Genomic DNA, 17,503 nt, shown 5'->3' with positions numbered 1-17,503 from the left:
ATCATGTCTACACTCTGTAATATGGGATTGCTAGCCCTGGACTGATTATCCACTCGTTCTGCTACAAACGTTAGTGCACGTGTGGAATGGTTTTCTAAGAATAATCTTGGCCCAACTTTCAAACGCTCCCTCAGCCCAACTCCATTTGGCTCTGTTCAGGCAGGAATCGTGGTTTGGCCCGCTAACTCTCATCAACGGAAGCAGCGACACCAACTCAGTATAAGACATAAGTGAAAAGAAAACCCTCCTCTACCTTTTTTATCTTCGTGTTTATGGGAAATTCAACTCATGGGTGTTTTTACTGGTCAGCGAGTTCCATGTGGTCTTTCCAGTTCTGGCTGTGACTCTGAAAATCACAGATTATCGGGGGCACCACGGCTTGCCTCCCCAAGTCCACCCCTGCTTCCTTGCTAGAAGGGTTTTAGTTTGTGCACCGTCCCCACAGTCTTCACATGGTCGTGTGCTTCGGGGACACGACCCAGCCCCAAGGGGTGAGGTAAGGCTTGTCTAATCATGGGAGTGTGATAAAATTCTATCAAGTTAAACAAATCTATGTGGAAGTCTGTGGGCAGACTGGGAAAGTACCTGGAGAAATAAAATTTCCCTTATTTCTTTAAACAGTTATGTTGGGTTTTTCGATTCCTGCATCTAAAATGAGCCCATTAACAAACTAAAAAGTAGACCACACATTGGCAAACATTTTGACTGGAGACGGAGGATATTAGGGAAGTATTAAACATATTACTATCTTCCTTTCGAACTTGGTAATTCCTTTCCAAAAAACGAGTACAAAGTATTACGATATTGTCCAAAATGCATCTGCCCTTAAAAGTTTCCAAAATCTATCTTATATCTTCATAATTAGATATTTTACAAGGTTGCATCTTAATTTCCTATAGAAATTCTAATTTTCTTAAATCTAAAAAGTGATAATTTTCCCTATATGATAATCCACTATAAGAATTCATATATACATACATATACACAAACCTTTTGTAATACTTTGGGGAAATAGAATGTTAATAAATGTAATGAATGAGTGTAAATGTGAAAATCTAGCTTTTACTCTGTTGTTACAAGAATACAATTAAAAGGCCTCAATTGGAAATAAGAATATAGCTAGTCAAAACAACCGTGAGCTTTAAAATCTATGAGTTTCATTTATATTTGAAAGGCTGGGAAGTAGACTCTGTGGAGTCCACGTAACAAGCTATTCACAGTACAGAGCAAACACCAGGCACAAGGCCACGTAGGACTCGGTTTCGTGTTTAGCTGCGACCCAGCTGTCCCACGCGACGTCCCAGATCCCTCTGCTGGCAATCTGTGAGAAAGAGTTTTAAAAAACCACATTTAGATTGAACATGTTGAGAATTTCTTTTCAAATCTAGTTTGTTTTTTAAGTTATATTTAAAAAGTAATTTGTCAAATTTTCCATGTCATGAAGACTCAAGAGTGATGCTACGTCGGCCGCCGTTCTTGCGGTCTGGAGGCTGGCGGTCCTCTAGCAGAGACCCTCTCCTAGCAGAGTCCAGGGCAGGAACAGACGCTCTGCGACGGGGTCTCCTACCTCCGCGCACCGCCCCACTCTGTGGTACAGGCCACAGGGAATTCTTCTCCCACCGCTGAAAGATCTACAACTACAGTTTGTCAGGACTTTGTGTTGAGAAGAAGAAATGGCACTGATTATACAAGTAGGCGGTTGCAGAAAACCCTAACTTGTCTCCACTTACAACGACATACATGATCTGACTACAGCACAATCTCTGTGGGGGATCTAAAAGGGCCACACATTCTTCATGGCTTCTCCTATCAAGGAGTTGACTTTACTTTCTCACCTCTCGCTTGAATGTGAGTTGGACTTGTGACTTGCTTTGACCAGCGTGACACTGTGTGACTTCAAAGCAAGGGCTTCAGAGGCCTTGCAGTTTCCACTCTCACCCTCGGGGGACAGTGTCCATACCCCCTGCCCGGGAGCCCACGTGACCTGCTGGAGGGTGGTGGCATGTGTGGGAGAACCCAGGTGCCCCCGCCAACAGCCAGACCAACCACCAGAGCTGTGAGAGGAGCCATCCTGATCCTCTGGGCCCAGCTGCCTCACCGGAGACTGCAAGTCATCAGTAAGACCAGTGGATAACCAAGCAGCTGACCCAGGCCGCGCTGACCCACAGAACTGTGAGCAGATACGTGGCTGTCGTCTTGAGCTACTACGTTCCGAGGCAGTTTGTAGTGCAGCAATGTTAGCTGACACGCTCCCCCACTCTGCTGTATGCCACGCTCCACCAGCTACACAGGCTTACCAAACACCCCACGTCCACCCTGCCTTAGGGTCTTTGCACTAGACGCTGTCCGTGCTGGAAACGTCCAACCTCGTCTTCGGTGCAGCTGGTCCCTTCTTGCCACTCGGACATCAGAGGGTCTTTCCTTCTCTAGACAACCCTAAGTAGCCACTCTGTCCCTCTGTCATATTCAGGGCACTTAGCACTGTCTGGAATTTCCGTTACTCGAGTGTGTGTCGGATGCCGTGACCTCTCCCGGAGCTGGCCGCCGCCCGGCTGCCTGTGGCACCACCGGCGCCTCCGCCTGGCTGCCGTGTGCGCCCGCCATGCCCCTCGCTGCGCCCTGAAGCCTCTATGATGGATCCAGACGGAGTTTCCCTCCAGCTCCCACATGTTCCCTGTCAGCTCCCTGAACACGTCATCTTTTTATTTGTAAGTCATGTTAATGACAGCCTTGCTGTCTATCAAGGGTGCCGTGCTAGTGACTATGTTAAGGATCCGCATGACAGCTCTAAAAACTCAGTTTTATCATCACCATTTTATAGATGAAAGAACTATGCCAAGGCCACAGCTGTGGAGTGTCGCTGCCATGATTCCCGCCAGTGCGTCCGACCCCAAACCCAGGCTGTTCACATCGTCTGCGTCACTTTGTTTCCTTAAATCCTACACTGTGCTGCTTTATTTTCTTCCCTACAGCGAAACCCCTTGAGAATCAGGGTCCGTGTCACCTCATTCTTTGTACTTTGCTCAGGACCTGACACCCATTAGAGCCCAAAAGACATTTACTGGTTAATTAACTTACATGACATAAAATTGTCAAAACTGGTATGATCAAGGAAGAGAATAACCATGCAGTTTAATAAATTATTAATAGTAAATTGCTATTTGTAGGTTGCTACTTTTTAAATAATTTGAACTTTATTTATAATTAAATTTATAATCTAATTATATAATACAGCATACACGTTTTATGTGTATTATCCATTCATAACACAATCATATCATAATTTACAATATAGTCATATGTTATAATTTATTTATAATTATATAAAATATATTGAACAAAATGATCCTTTTATTCAGGTTACCTCAGACTCCCTGGAGTCCCTTGATAAAGATCAGATCACTAGGGAGGAGATACTTTATAGTTCTAACTGCTAGATCCTGGATCAGTGGGGTACTTACATTTATTGCTTGACCGGTCTTTTGAATGAATAATACTTTTACAATGAACTTATAACGGGTGTACCCAAATTCTTTGACCACTAACAATATGCGGTCTGCCAATTCAAGCGACAAATGAGAGAAGGCTTTCTCATCATATTTGACATCTTTAAGACTGTCCTTTAAAAAAATTTAAGAAAAATATTTTAATTTTCAAAGAAAATATTTTCCATATAAAAATTCAAGTAGAAAACATGTTTAAAATGATACATAAACTGTTTAGAAAATACATATATTCCTACCAAATAATATTAAATAAATCTTATGCTTACCAACTGATTTCAATAACAATTTTAAAGAAAAAGTTCATTTTGGTTTCAAATAATGTTTGCTCGTCATTATCAACACTTAAGCAATAAGTCATATTTACTAGACCACTCTTCTAAACAGTTACTAGAGAGACACAAGGGGAATTTTAAAAGGCTTCTAGAAATTCTTAAGTAAAGACACCTTTTAAAATTGATATATGTCAAAATCCGGATTTGGTTTTTCCTAAAACCAGGGTCACTGCCTGTCAGTGGGCTTGCACAAAACCACTTCTTTCCGGCCCTCCCTGTGGCTTCTCACTCCACTGCTTTTTTTCTTTGACCTCCAAGAAAATGAAAAGCAAATCAAACATTTCTAGTCATGTTCATTAGTGAATTAATGTACAGCTTGGAGGGCATGGATGTGGCTCACAGGCTATTACTCTTGCTTACAAACCGTGAGCAGACCACGCGTGCCTCTGATGGACCTGCGTGGCGTGGGCACCAGTGACACAGGGCCTGCTCTGGTTCTAGTGATAGCACATGGACCCCATGGTGGCTAACTTCATAGAAATGTAAAACCAAAGAAATTGCCTTTTTTTCTTCTTTTTTTGTTACTTTGTAGAATGCTGCCGGGTCTAGGAGCACTGATTTCCCACAGGCATTTGGCTGTGGCTCCATCTCCCGACACTCAGCAGCATCTGTGCTCTCATCTGACTGACTCAAGCTTAAATTCCAGTCTTCTCCGAGAATAAATTCAACCCACTGCTTGTCTCTAGGAACCACTTCGACCCCGTGTGCTGACTTATAACCTTGACTGGCAGAGCCCTGTGGGGGTTTCCTTAAACCTGAGTTCTAAAAAATGGCATCTCTTAGGTTATCTACAACCAGCAAAATTTGCATGACAACTCTGCTCCCTTCTTGGTTTTTAAAAAGACAATCAAATTGGGCATGTTTATCTTTGGTTGGCAATTATCACAGCCACTTCATTTATTCATGTTAGTTGTCTGACAGCTTTAAGCACATGAATTGGAGATTAAGCCTAAATACATAATTTTAGGAACTAAAACTAGAGAATTAATTCCTTAAACCCAAGGGATGATCCTAGCTACGTCCAGGTTTTCCCAAACTTCCTTTTATGTGACTCCCCCACACCTTATAGATGCCAATGCTCCAACTCATATCGCAAATTCCTCTTGGGGCTGGGTGCTCATGGCCCTATCCTACTGGCACCTGGATTCCTGAGTTCAGGTATGAGGTTGCCCAGAGAGCCCCACGGAAAGCCTTGAAGGCTTTTAATTGAAATGAGTAGGTCATGGAGGATGCTTCCCACCTTCTCTAGGCCAGAAGGATGGTCTTCCTCTGCCCACCCCTTTGTTCCTGCTCACCCTCACTCGCCAGGCTCTTTTGCTTGCCTAAGAGAAGCCAGGCTGCATCTACCTAAGTCCCCCTTTTTAATAAATAATGTGCACTTACTACAGCAAGATACTCACAAGCATCCTCCATGTATAGTATTTTAATGTCTAAAGCTATATGCACTGTTCCCTGAACCCAAGGTAAAAATCCCTAGCCATTGACCTGCATGTTTAATAAGCAGTTCCAGGCCCCGTTATACTCAGTGCATGTCTATAAATTATAATGTTAAATGTAACTTGAAATCCTACTATATTCAATAAATTTGAATTCAGCCTATGAGGTAGAGTCAAGTGAGAGAAATACCAAAATGCATATTCTTACATCACAAATGCTTGCCATTGGTGTTTAGATCAGAGAAGCAGGTAGTAAATGTAATAAATGATTACTGTATGACATTGAGTTGAATTTATTTCTGAAATCATGAGCCATAATACCTTTGCCAAATATCATCTGACAATTAACAGTTCAGTTTAGAAATGTATCTATGTCTACAGTAGTAAGTGGTGGGTGCAAGGTGGTATAGAGGATCTAAATATGCCACCCAATATGCTACTTTGGTGTATTATTATTTTTGAGTTAAAGACCCTTGAAAAACAGCAAATGCTAGAAGTGCCCTCTGACCTTCCTTTTCCTTCCTGAAAACAGGAGATAAAACTCCCATGTGAAACATGCCCTCCCTGTACCAGGAGAAAAAAAGACATTTTATGATGAGGGGTGGGGAGTGGAGACAGAGAAATCTACATAAACAAACCTTGTTAAAGGAACCCTTATCTTCCTAGTCACTTTTCCACAATTATCTGCCCTAGTCCAAAATCCGTTGTCTTGTCACATTTTCACCCACTACTGCCCTTTGTCAAATGAGTATATAAGCTTTTGGCTCTAACCACTTCGCTGTGCCTTCATTTCCTTGCGAAGGATTCTGCAGACATGTAAAAATTACTAAATAAAGTTTGTATGCTTTTTTCCTGTTAATCTATTTTATGTCAGTTTAATTTGGTCAGGCAGAGGAGAACTTTCATCTCTCACCTAAATATTCTTCTAACTATGCCTCTGTCCCTGTATCTTAGCCTTCCAGCAAAAAGACTTTTAAGTGTCCATAATTTAACAACACAAGACAGTATGTTTAAGTGATCAGATAAAGTCAACACTTTTAAACCACCCTTAGAATAGAAATTGCTGTGCATTTTATTTTCCCCAATTTTTTGTTATAAAAACATACAAAAATACAGAAAAATCATAATAGTACAATGAACAAATGGTTAAGAATGTTTTGCTAATTTATCTCTACTTAACACACATATTATTTGGTGTACCATTTGAGAAAATGTATCATGGACAATTCCCATTCACATGGTTTCCTAACAAGGGTGATCTCTTACAAAATCACAATACATAAAATCACACCAAGGAATTTAACAATTCAATTAATAACATCTAGTATTGTTTATTTACATTCATATTCGAATTTCCCCAATTGTCCCAAGAATAAGTTTTAATTGTTTGTTTGTTTAAACCAAGGTCTAAGTTCATATACTTTTGTAGGTACTTTTGCAGAATGTCATTTGCCTGTTACATTTTCACAAACTACCTTAATTTACATATCTGAAAAATGGATTCTTAGAACTAAGTTCCTATTATCCCCAATATGATGAGTAGAAATGAAGAATTCTAGAACAAAGATAATTTAAAAATGAAGCATGAGCAGTCTCCACCTAGCAAATGATGCCAACAGATCATCATCTTCCTCACAGCAGCCGTGCTCCTACCCAGTGCCCCAGCTGATTCTTTCTTGAGAGATGTCAACAAAGTTAGGAACTTTTATTGACTGTGCAGATCCAGAATGATAGGGAAAGAAAAGACTGTGGAGAACAGGAAGCACTGAGAGAATCCACACTAGGGGAAAACTTCCCCTAGGTAGGATTGAAGTCTACCTAATGAGTGAACCTACGCCCCCACATTTCTCTCCTTTCCTAGACTGCTCACTCGTTACACCATCTTAACTTACGCCAAGTAGAGTATAATTTGTATTAGTAAGTGTTCTCATTTAAATTGCTTTTGACATGATTAAAAGGGCATTAGTCATTTACACAAAATAGCATGCTTTCTCCCCAATAGCTAGCCATATCAGTTGTTACCGAAGGAACATACCTTGTAAAGTCTGTGTCGGGGGTGTCAGTGATTTTAAAACAATGAACACGTCTCAAGTGGGAATAGGCTGGGTGGAGTCCCACAAAGAGAACCTGGTCATCAGCAAACTCCTGAGTGCCTGGTTCCCAGAACCAGGGACCCAAGGTGAACAGGGGATCCAGAAACAGAGTCCTTCAAACAAACTTGCCATAACTAAAAGGTGTCTCATGTGATCCCTTATTAGGAAGGGTGGTGAGGGGAACTCTTTCCACCTGAAAAATGTGGCCTTAAGATACCAAAAATGATATCTGAGGGATAAATAACTTGTGGATAATTAAGTGTTGAGTGAAATAACAAAATAAAATTCCCTTTAATCTAGCTCATATCACCAATGTGAAGACCATTGAGTATGACTACAACTTACTTTTGGTATTTTCAAAGGTAAATGCTACAAAAAATCAGTCAGGGTAATTGTACTGCCATCATTCATAATATAGTCTATCAAGCCCCGAAAGCTAATTGTCATAATTTTATGTGTCAACTTGGCTGGGCTAAGGGATGCCCAGAGAGCTAGTAAAACATTATTCCTAGGCACGTCTGCAAGAGTGTTTCTGGAACACTGAACATTTCAATCAGTAGCCTGCGTAAAGATGCCCTCACCAATGCAGATGGGCACTGTCCGAGCCACTGAGGCTCTGACTCTAACGCAAAGGTCGAAAGAGGGAGAATCTGCTTTCTGCTCGAGTGAGGACATCCATCTTCTCCTGCCCTTGGACATCAGCACTGCAAGTTCTTGGGCCTTTAGACCCAGACCGGGACTTACACCACCGGCTTCCCTAGTTCTCAGATCTTTGGACTAGGGCTATATCACACCACTGGCTTCCTGGTTCTCCAGCTTGCAGACGGCAGATTGTGGGATCTCCTGGTCCCTATAATTAGATAACAAATCTCCTCATATATATAATCTCCTATAAATTGTTTCTCTAGAGAACCCTAGTTAATATTATCATATATATCAACCTACCACTAATATCTGCTGGATTTTAGTTTCTACTGACTGAGCTTGGAATTTCTTCAATGGCTCCATTCTATATGAATTAGCAAACCTTAATTTTGCCAGGGCACTCTTCCATTCTTTACCTATATCAGCAATTGAGTCATCAAATGGAGGCTCCACATACTGAACATCATGAAATGATTCTCTTAGTCGTTCTCTTAAAATCTGTGCATACTTGGGGGAGGAAGTGACAGAGGAGGAGAGAGAGAGAGAGAGAGAGTGCAAGAGATGTTACTTTTTAAATTGTAAAATGAGGCCAGGCATGGTGGCTCACACCTGTAATCCTAGCCACTCTGGGAGGCCAAGGTGGTAGGATTGCTTGAGCTCAGAAGTTCGAGACCAGCCTGAGCAAGAGCAAGACCTCATCTCTACTAAAAATAGAAAAATTAGCCAGGCATCAGGGCGTGTGCCTGCAGTCCCAGCTACTCGGGAGGCTAAGGCAGGAGGATCGCTTGAGCCCTGGAGTTTAAGGTTACAGTAAGCTAGGTTGACGCCATGGCACTCTAGTACAGGCAACAGAGCAAGATTCTGTCTCAAAAAAACCCAAAAAAACCAAAAATTGTAAAATGAAATTTCAGATTAAGAAACCTGGTACCCTGTGGGGCAGGGCTGACTTAAAGCTTAGCAATCTGTTGTAAGAGACTTTTATAATAATATGGTCACTGAATCTTAGATTCACCTCTGGTTACCAACCTTGTAAAAGAAGAAAAAAATATACATCTAACCTTTTATCTACACACAAATATTAGGGGATAGGGATGTAAGGAAAAGCTTTCTTGCTCCCTACCCTGAGGTTATAAAAATATTATCCTTTGTTTCTTAAAATTTGATTTGTGTTACTTTTATCTTTAAATAAATAATATATTTAGGTAACACATTCCTAAGTCTTAAGTGGAAAAGATTGTATCAGTCCATGCTTTTGACATGCAACATTCTGTGGCAAAGAAATATTTATTTAGTGCCTGCTTTGTTCCAAATTAATGCTCTGGCATCTTAAGTGATGAGTTCCTTTTAATAATAGCCAGGAATTTCTTTTTCTTGCCTAATTGTTTGGCTAGAACAATTCTATGTTGAATAGAAGTGGCAAAAGATGACATCCTTGCCTTGTTCATAGTATAAGAGGAAAAGTTTTCAGTCTTTCACCATAGAGTATGATATCTGCTGTAGGTTTTCATATATGGCCTTTATTATATTGAAGTAATTTCCTTCTGTTACTAGTTTACTTACTGTTTATATCATGAATGTTGAATTCTGTCCAATGCTTTTCGTCATCAATTGAGATGATCCTGAGTTTTATTTCTTCATTCTGTTAACATGGTATGTAACATTGATCAATTTTCTTATGTTGAATCATCCTTGCATTCCAGGAATAAATTTCACTTGGTATTATGTGTAATTGTTTTAATATAATGCTGAATTTAGTTTCCTAGTATTTTATTGAGGATTTTTGCCTGAATGTTAATAAGAAATATCGGCCTGTAGGTTTCTTCTCTTGTAGTATCTTTGTCTGGCTTTGTTATTAGGGTAATTGTGACCTTACAGAATGAGTTAAACAGTATTCCCTCTGCTTCTATCACCTGAAAGAGACTGTAGACAATTGGTATAATTCCTTCCTTAAATGTTTAGATTCACCAATGAATCCATTTGGATATGGTGATTTCTGCCTTGGAATGTTAATTATTGATTAGTTAAAATATATATATATATGCCTATTGAGATTATATATTTCTTCTTGTATGAATTGTGGCAGATTGTGTCTTTCAAGGAATTTCATCTATGTTATCAAATTTGTGGACATAGTTGTTCACAATATTCCAATATGCTTTTGATGCCCATGGGATTTCTAGTGATATTCCCTCTTGCATTTATGTTATTAATTTGTGTTTTTTTTTTTCCCTTAGCCTAGCTAGAGACTTACTGATTTTATTGATGTTTTTAAAGAAACAGCTTACAGTTTTGTTGATATCCTTTTTCAATTTCATTAATTTCTGCTGTAAGTTTTATTATTTCTTTTTTTCTGCTTCCTTTGAATTTAATTTGATCTTTTGCTAGTTACTTAAGGTGGAAGGTTAGATGATTTAGATCTTTCTTCTTTTCTTATGTATGCTTTCAATGCTATAAATTTCCCTCTAGGCCGTTTTTGCTGCATTCCACAAATTTTGATTTTTTATTTAGTTCAAAATATTTTTTTTTTCAAATTTCTCGAGATTTCTTCATTTGTTACAGTGTTATTGATCTCTAGCATTTCTTTCTGGTTCTTTCTTAGAGTTTCCACTTCTTTGCTTACATTGTGCATCTGTTTTCACTCTATTTTATCAACTAGAATCCTTCACGTACTAATCGTAGTTATTTTTAGTTACCTAATTCCAACAACCCTGCCACGTCTGATTCTGATGCTTGCTTTCTCTCTCTTTTGGCTTTCTGTTTTTAAGCATGCCTTATACTTTTTTCTTGATAGCCAGGCGTGATCCACTGAGTAAAAGAAACTTCTACAAATAGACCTCTAGTAATGTGGTGGTAACGTATGGGAGGAGAGAATAGTTCTATGATTAGGCCTCAGCCTTTTGGTGAGCCTGTGCTTCTGGACTGTGAACTTCACAAATATATCTCAGGTTCTTTCCCCTCCCCTCTTAAGTGGGACAGCATGGCTAGAGGGCTGGAGCTGGGTGTTTCCCTTCTCCCAGTCACTGAGGCTCTGCAAAACCCCAGGTTAAGCTCTGGTTAACTAGTTTTCCTGAAGGCAGGTCTTGTTAAGAACAAAGTGCTCTGGGGGGAAGTGCTCTGGCACATTTCAAAAAGGTCCCATTGCATCCCTAGCCAGAGCATGAGGGAGTTTTTCTCTAATATTTACTATGATAACCTGGTTCAACTCTTGAAGTTAAAGTAAAACTCAAGGAAAGTGTGGGGGCCACCCTATGATGGATCATCCCGAAGTTTTTAACCTGAGAATTGTCAACTCTTAGCCTCCAGCAAATTATCAGTTACATTTGAGGTTTTCAGACCCCAACATTAGTTCCTGTGGTTTCTGTTCTAGTTGTTGTGATTCTCTGTATCCACCTGATATCCTATTTTGGGGGCAACAATTTTCTCTGTTACTTCAGTTCTCTTATGAATCTAAGAGGAGTTAATTTTTCAGTTTGCTCAGCTTCTTACCTGCTAGGAAGGAGTGGTGACTTCAAGCCCCTTACATGTAGAACTGGAAGCCAGAAGTCTTACCTTTGTTTTTGAAAGATATTTTAGCTTGGTATAGAATTCTAGCTTCAAAGCCATTTGCTTTCAGTGCTTAAAAGTGATGCCTCAATGTTTTGTCTTGCGTTGCTTATCACAATAAGTCCGCTGTCATTTTATCTTCGTTTCTAGGTAAATAATGTTTTTCTTTTTCTAGTTGCCCTTAAATTTTTAAAATCACTGGTTTCAAGTAATTTGATAATTTTATGTCTTGGCTAATTTTCTTCATGTTTCTTGTGCTTGGAGTTCACTAAGCTTCTTAGATTTGCAGCATAAAGTTTTCACCAAATCTGTAAATTTCTCATCCATCATTTCTTCAAATATTTGTCCTCTCTCCCCTCCTCATTTGGAAACTCAAACTGTATTAATAAGAATATTAGAGTGCTTAAAGTTCTCCCACAGCTCTGACAGCTCCTAATATTTTTTTAGGCTTCCCCCCGCCACCATTTCTACATCTCTAAATACACTAGTCCTTTCCTATGCAGTTTTGAATTTGCTGTTAATTCCATTCAGTGTATTTTCATCTGTGACACTGTATTTTTCATCTATGGAAGTGTGATTTGGATTTAACATGCTCAATCTTTCTCTACATACTTAAATATATGGAATGTAATTATAATAACTACTTCATATTATGTGATGACTGATTTGATGGAAACTAATAGAATGATTTTTATCTTAACTAATGTCTTTTTATATCAATTTTATCTTTGTGTCATTTAGGCCCTGTTTTCATCATTTCTTTTCATTTTGTATTTTATTTTCCTGCTTCTTTGTAGTTCTGCTAATATTTCACTAGAGACCAGATACTATGAGTTTTACATTCTCATTTGCTGGATATTTTTGTACTCCTAAAAACATTCTTGAGCTTTCTTCTAGGATATAGTAATTTGGAAGTAGTTTAATTCTCTTTGGCCCTGCTTTTCCATTTTTTTTTTTTTTTTTTTTTGAGACAGAGTCTCACTTTGTTGCCCAGGCTAGAGTGAGTGCCGTGGCGTCAGCCTAGCTCACAGCAACCTCAATCTCCGGGGCTCAGCGATCCTACTGCCTCAGCCTCCCGAGTAGCTGGGACTACAGGCATGCGCCACCATGCCCGGCTAATTTTTTGTATATATATTTTTAGTTGGTCAATTAATTTATTTCTATTTTTGGTAGAGACGGGGTCTCGCTCAGGCTGGTTTTGAACTCCTGACCTTGAGCACTCCGCCCGCCTCGGCCTCCCAAAGTGCTAGGATTACAGGCGTGAGCCACCGCGCCCGGCCTGCTTTTCCATTTTGATAGGCCAGATTAGAAAAAATTTTATGTCTGAACTATTTTTTTCCCCACACTACTGAGGCAATACACTTCTTAGCACTCTGACCAATGTCCACCTCAGATGATTTCCTCATCAGGTACACTGATGCACTGAGCTGAACACTCAAGGGAAACCCTCTGCAGATCTCAAGCCGCTTGTCCAGCCCCGTCCTTTCCAATACTCTGCTCTGAAGTCTTATGCTGCCTTGATCTCTCCAGACTCCTAATTCCTGTCCAACTAAGGAAAACATCTCCTTGTGCTGTGGCCTGGAAACTCTTACCAGGCAGCTAAGTTGGGGGGCAACATTGGGGTTCACCTTACCTACTTTGCTCTCCGGTATCACTACTACCCTGTGTTACTTGATATTCAATCAATGGAAACAATTACTCTACACATCTTTTGTGTTATTTTAAGTAGTTTTGGGTAGGAGTCACTTCATGTTGGCTGTAAGTCCTTCATCAGAAATGAATTTGCTGTTTTCATCATCTGTCAGACTTCTGTGCCTATCTTTTAATTGTAGAAGAGGTATTATTAACTCCCCAAACTTTCTAAAATCATTTTGGTCTTGTTTACTAAGAGAATACTTTTCTACGATAGTGACTGCCATCTTCTTTTCCACAATATACTCAAGGGATACAACTACACACTATCATTAACAGTGGCTCCCAACTGCAATGATTCTCAAGGGAATGGGGCATGAACGTGTGGCCTGAAAATAACCATTAGTGATTCCAATATGCTGAAAACCCACATCTCCACCAATTCTTATGTATAATATGGGCCATCTGACTTTGTGTACTCATTTTTATTCCTTTTAGTAAGGAAGAATCTTGTCATCATTTTTTTTAATTAGGAATAAGTTTTAAATATAACCAACTTTTTGGTATCTACTAATACAACCTAAGTTTAATTATTTAAACTGTTGATGTGGCATTTCGTTACACTGAGCCTACTTATAGCCCTAAAATAAACTAAGTTTGGTGATATTACTTTTATTTCTAAATGCTATTTGCTAGTGTTTAAGGTTTTCAAATGTGCACAAGTGAAACTAATCAAGTTTTCAATATTTGGTAATCCACTTACGGTTTGGTGACCTTTGGTTGCAAGCAATAGGAACTGATTCTACTTAAGCAAAAATGCAATTTATTGGAAAGGTATACAGTAGTCCACAGAATGAAGGAAAGGCTAAAGAACCAGATTCAGAAAGTCATGTGGGGCATTTCAGCTTGCCACCTTCAATTTGAATAAACCTCAACCATTTTATTTATGTTATTACAGATTTCATCCAATTAGCCAAGTTTGGGTGTCCTCCTCACTACAAAGTTAAGGACAGTGGCTGATAATCCCACCAAATCTCTATCCAATGGGGGATAAATTAGTTCTCTTAAACTAATCTGAGGTGCTAACATTGGAAGAAAAGAAATGGATGCAGGACAGATAAAATCAACAGATGGTCATACTGATTAAATAGTGTCCTAATTTTTCCTATGCTCAGAAATATGGAAATTATCAGCTACCTGAAAGTTAGAAATGACTATCTTCAGATACATTTAGTGAGCATTTGTGGAATCCTCTCTCAATTTCTTCCCAATTATTGATCTATTCAATCGGATGGGTCTATTCAGTCTAGAAAGACTAAATTTTAAAGATAGCTATATCACAGCTATATCAAATAAGCAGTAAATGCTTTGGTTCATGTCCCCTCACTCCCAGATTTTAGCCTATTTACCAAGTGCACCTTTGTCTCTCATGGAGTTCAAGTTCATTCAATTTTCAAAACCACTTCAAGACCTCTAAAAGGCATTAGGTTTATAAAAGTCACCCTTGTCTGCCTCACAATACAGAAATGTTTCTTTACTGCTGGTGACCTGTTACTCATACTTATTGCCAGGCAATACAGCATTGTGTTTGGAGGCATGAAGTTTGAAGTCCAACAGATTCAAGTTTCTAGACTTGCTCTGCTCTTTTTCTTAGCTGTGTAAACTTGGCCTGTTTGCCCTTCTTCCTTTAGTTTGTTCTTTCTCAATAAACTGTAGACACCAAGGAGATATCATTAGAAACTGAAATGTTGCCATTACTTTTTCCTTTTTTAGAATTATTTTTGTTATTTGGGATATCTTGAAATGTTTCAGGGTCTTCAAAAATTGTTGTTTTGCGTGTCATCTGTCTTCTTCCTATTATGGATCCCATGAAGTATGAAAAGAAACCACTACAGACAAGTAGACTGAGTTCTAGAACACAGGTTCTAGTTTCAGTTCTACCATTAAAAACCTTTGCATTCTTGGGTAAATTATTTTTCTCTTAAAGTCTCAATAAAAGATGGAGTCTTGATTGCATTAATGGTTTTTAAAGTAGGAACGTACCGAAACACTGGTGTTATACCACGAATAAAAGTGAATGACCTTGTCCGTTAATATCCGACAATAAGTTAATGGAGAGAATACGCATTCAATTTAACTTTTTTCTCCTGGATATTCTTCAAATACCGAGTCTGCTGGTGTTTTTAAAAAACTCACAACATCTCATTCTTCTGTTTGGTTCGTCAGGTTACTTTTTTGAAACACAGCATACACTTATTTCTGGTTGGCAAAGCTGCCTCTGCATGAGTGATGGCACTGCATAGACTGAAATCCTGTGTTTCTGTAAAAAGCAACGCTCCTCGCAGATTACTCTCAGGAAACCTGCAAGCTGAGTAGGACTGAGAAGTGAAGCTGACACCACCCTTGAATGCTGCAGGGTCCCGCAGCACTCGCGTCCGAGGCGCGGCGCCCCGCTCGGCCCGGGAAGAGGAAGAGGAAGAGGACCGAGCGCCCCTGCCCCCCGGGGGAGGCGAGGACAGCCCAGCAGCCGCTCGGGGCTGGAAAGCCGCCTCGGCCGCTCGCGGTCCTGCACTCACGGACTCCTTCTCGAACATGCTAGGCTTCCTCTCTTTCCTGGGCGTCGAAGGCAGCTGCTGAGACGCCTGGCTCGTGCCCGGCCTTACGCCTCGGCCTCGCTTATCCATTTCGCTATGCGCTCCTAGACGCCCGGCCTTCCCCGCTTCAGTTGGCCACCAAACCTCTCGGTCGTTTCCCGCGAGAGCGGAAGTCCCGCGCCTGCGCCGCGTGCGGCCGGAAATGCCTGCCAGCGAAGCTCAGCAGCCCGGAAGCGGGTGGGCGAAGCATTGCGTCATCCGTGCGCGCCGGGGCTCCGGGCCGGAAGTTATGGAGGTATGGCGGGCTGGCGCGCTGCGGGAGGGGGCGTCCGGGGTGGCCGGCGGTCCTGCTCCTGCGTCTCCGCCGTTTCCAGGGGCGCGCAGGAGCAGCGCCCAGCTCTGCCCTGGCCGGCGTTCGCAGAGCCCCTTCGGGCAGAGGCGGAAAGCCTGGTCTCCGCGGTTCCCGACCGCCGGGCGGACCTGGTCCTGCGCGGTTGCCTCACGATAAGGAGTGTAGTCGTTTTCCTCCCACGGGATATTAAATATCGAACGTCTGGCGTCAGTAACGATAGCTGTTTTTGAGTACTGTGTGCTCATTACCTCAATCCTACCGCACTGTTTTACAGTTAAGATTTTCAAGGCAAGAGGTAGTAAGAGGTTGAGGAAGGACACAAGTTTAAATCTAGCGGCAAAGCACAGGCCGGTTCCCTGCCCAGCCGATCTGGGCGAGGCACAGACATAATCACAGAATGGTGCTGGACGTGGGCGCACACACCTGAGCGCTCTCGCAAACGTGCAGGTTTCTGAATCCTGGTCGAAAGACAGGCATGTTCGTAACTATAATACACAGGACAATGTAGTAAGTGTCATGAGTTACAGTCGAAGTAGTGTACCATCTAGTATTTATTCATTTGCGGTTGGATTTTATTTCTCAACAGTGGAGTCTTTTCTCGTCCGAGAGAGTATGGACTTACAAACTAAGTTAAAAGCAAACTTCTAGAGTTGGTGGGAGGGCAGGTGAGTATCATTACTCCCGAGAGCCGAAGGTCGTGGAGGCCGGAGAGTGTACTGCAGCTCAGGATAGGAAGAGCCAATCATTGAGTAAACTCTTAGTTATTTGTGGCAGAGGCATGTCTTAGTGGTAACAGGATTGTGCAAGACACGATCTGTGTTCTAGGATCTTACAGTTTGGTTGAGGTTGAAGGACTACTATATTGGTAGGGCATCCTAAATCAAAAGAGAAGACCTTTCTTACAGTCTGAGTTGCTATATCCAGGGCCAGTTTTCATTGTAGGGTAGATGGGCTTTGATTCTGCCTGTCACCTGCCACCCCAGAACAATAGCTCATTCCTTTAGAATTTGAATGCTTTTTAAAAATGCAGTAAGTCCGTTTTGATGTGAAAATTACCCTTGACACTATTTCTGTATCAGTCAGGAGAACAAGAATACTAGTTTTTTAATTGAGAGAATTTAAACAGTTAACTGTGTAAGATTGTTAGCTGGGTACTTGAAAGGATAAAAGGAGATCTCTGAAGGTATGGTGGAGGTGGCAACTGTGGGAAGCAGTTGCTGCCCCAAGGCCTGAGGGAACTATGGGAAGTGGTTGAAATTAAAAGACTGAAACTTAGAGGAGAGTTCCTGCTTAGTTGAAACTCACATTTCTGAGGAGGGGATGGTGCTACTCCTGCAAGTGTTGGAAAATCTGCAGACTGGATTCAGCTG

The 17,503-nt window shown here is 40.8% G+C and overlaps 2 protein-coding genes across 2 annotated transcripts in view; one reads left to right on the top strand and one right to left on the bottom strand.

The window, feature by feature from the left end:
• Positions 1 to 1,135: 1,135 nt before the first annotated feature.
• On the bottom strand, positions 1,136 to 15,871 carry DYNLT2 (dynein light chain Tctex-type 2). The gene is made up of 4 exons (XM_012782537.2): positions 15,764 to 15,871; positions 8,313 to 8,519; positions 3,462 to 3,620; positions 1,136 to 1,321 (listed from the first exon to the last, which is right to left on the bottom strand). Exons 1-4 carry the CDS (start codon positions 15,869 to 15,871, stop codon positions 1,211 to 1,213), a joined length of 585 nt encoding a protein of 194 aa, XP_012637991.1. The 3' UTR covers positions 1,136 to 1,210.
• Positions 15,872 to 15,967: 96 nt separating this feature from the next.
• The window catches only part of ERMARD (ER membrane associated RNA degradation), a 33,648-nt gene continuing 32,112 nt past the window's right edge, over positions 15,968 to 17,503 (top strand). Inside the window, exon 1 of the mRNA XM_020287316.2 lies at positions 15,968 to 16,076. Within this exon, the coding sequence (XP_020142905.2) occupies positions 15,984 to 16,076 (93 nt within the window). The 5' untranslated portion in view covers positions 15,968 to 15,983. The remainder of the gene's footprint in view (positions 16,077 to 17,503) is intronic.

Source organism: Microcebus murinus, chromosome 5 (genome assembly GCF_040939455.1).
Source record: "Microcebus murinus isolate Inina chromosome 5, M.murinus_Inina_mat1.0, whole genome shotgun sequence".
NCBI lineage: Eukaryota > Metazoa > Chordata > Mammalia > Primates > Cheirogaleidae > Microcebus > Microcebus murinus.
This window is presented reverse-complemented; position numbering and strand designations above follow the sequence as displayed.

Bases quoted from the DNA above. Each gene is read 5' to 3' on its own strand.
- DYNLT2 (XM_012782537.2), bottom strand. From the start codon at position 15,871: ATGGATAAGCGAGGCCGAGGCGTAAGGCCGGGCACGAGCCAGGCGTCT. The intron at 8,520-15,763 runs GTGAGTGCAGGA...TCCTCCCCCAAG, and splicing joins GCATGTTCGAGAAGGAGTCC to TATGCACAGATTTTAAGAGA. The intron at 3,621-8,312 runs GTAGGTTGATAT...ATTTTTTTAAAG, and splicing joins AAATCCAGCAGATATTAGTG to GACAGTCTTAAAGATGTCAA.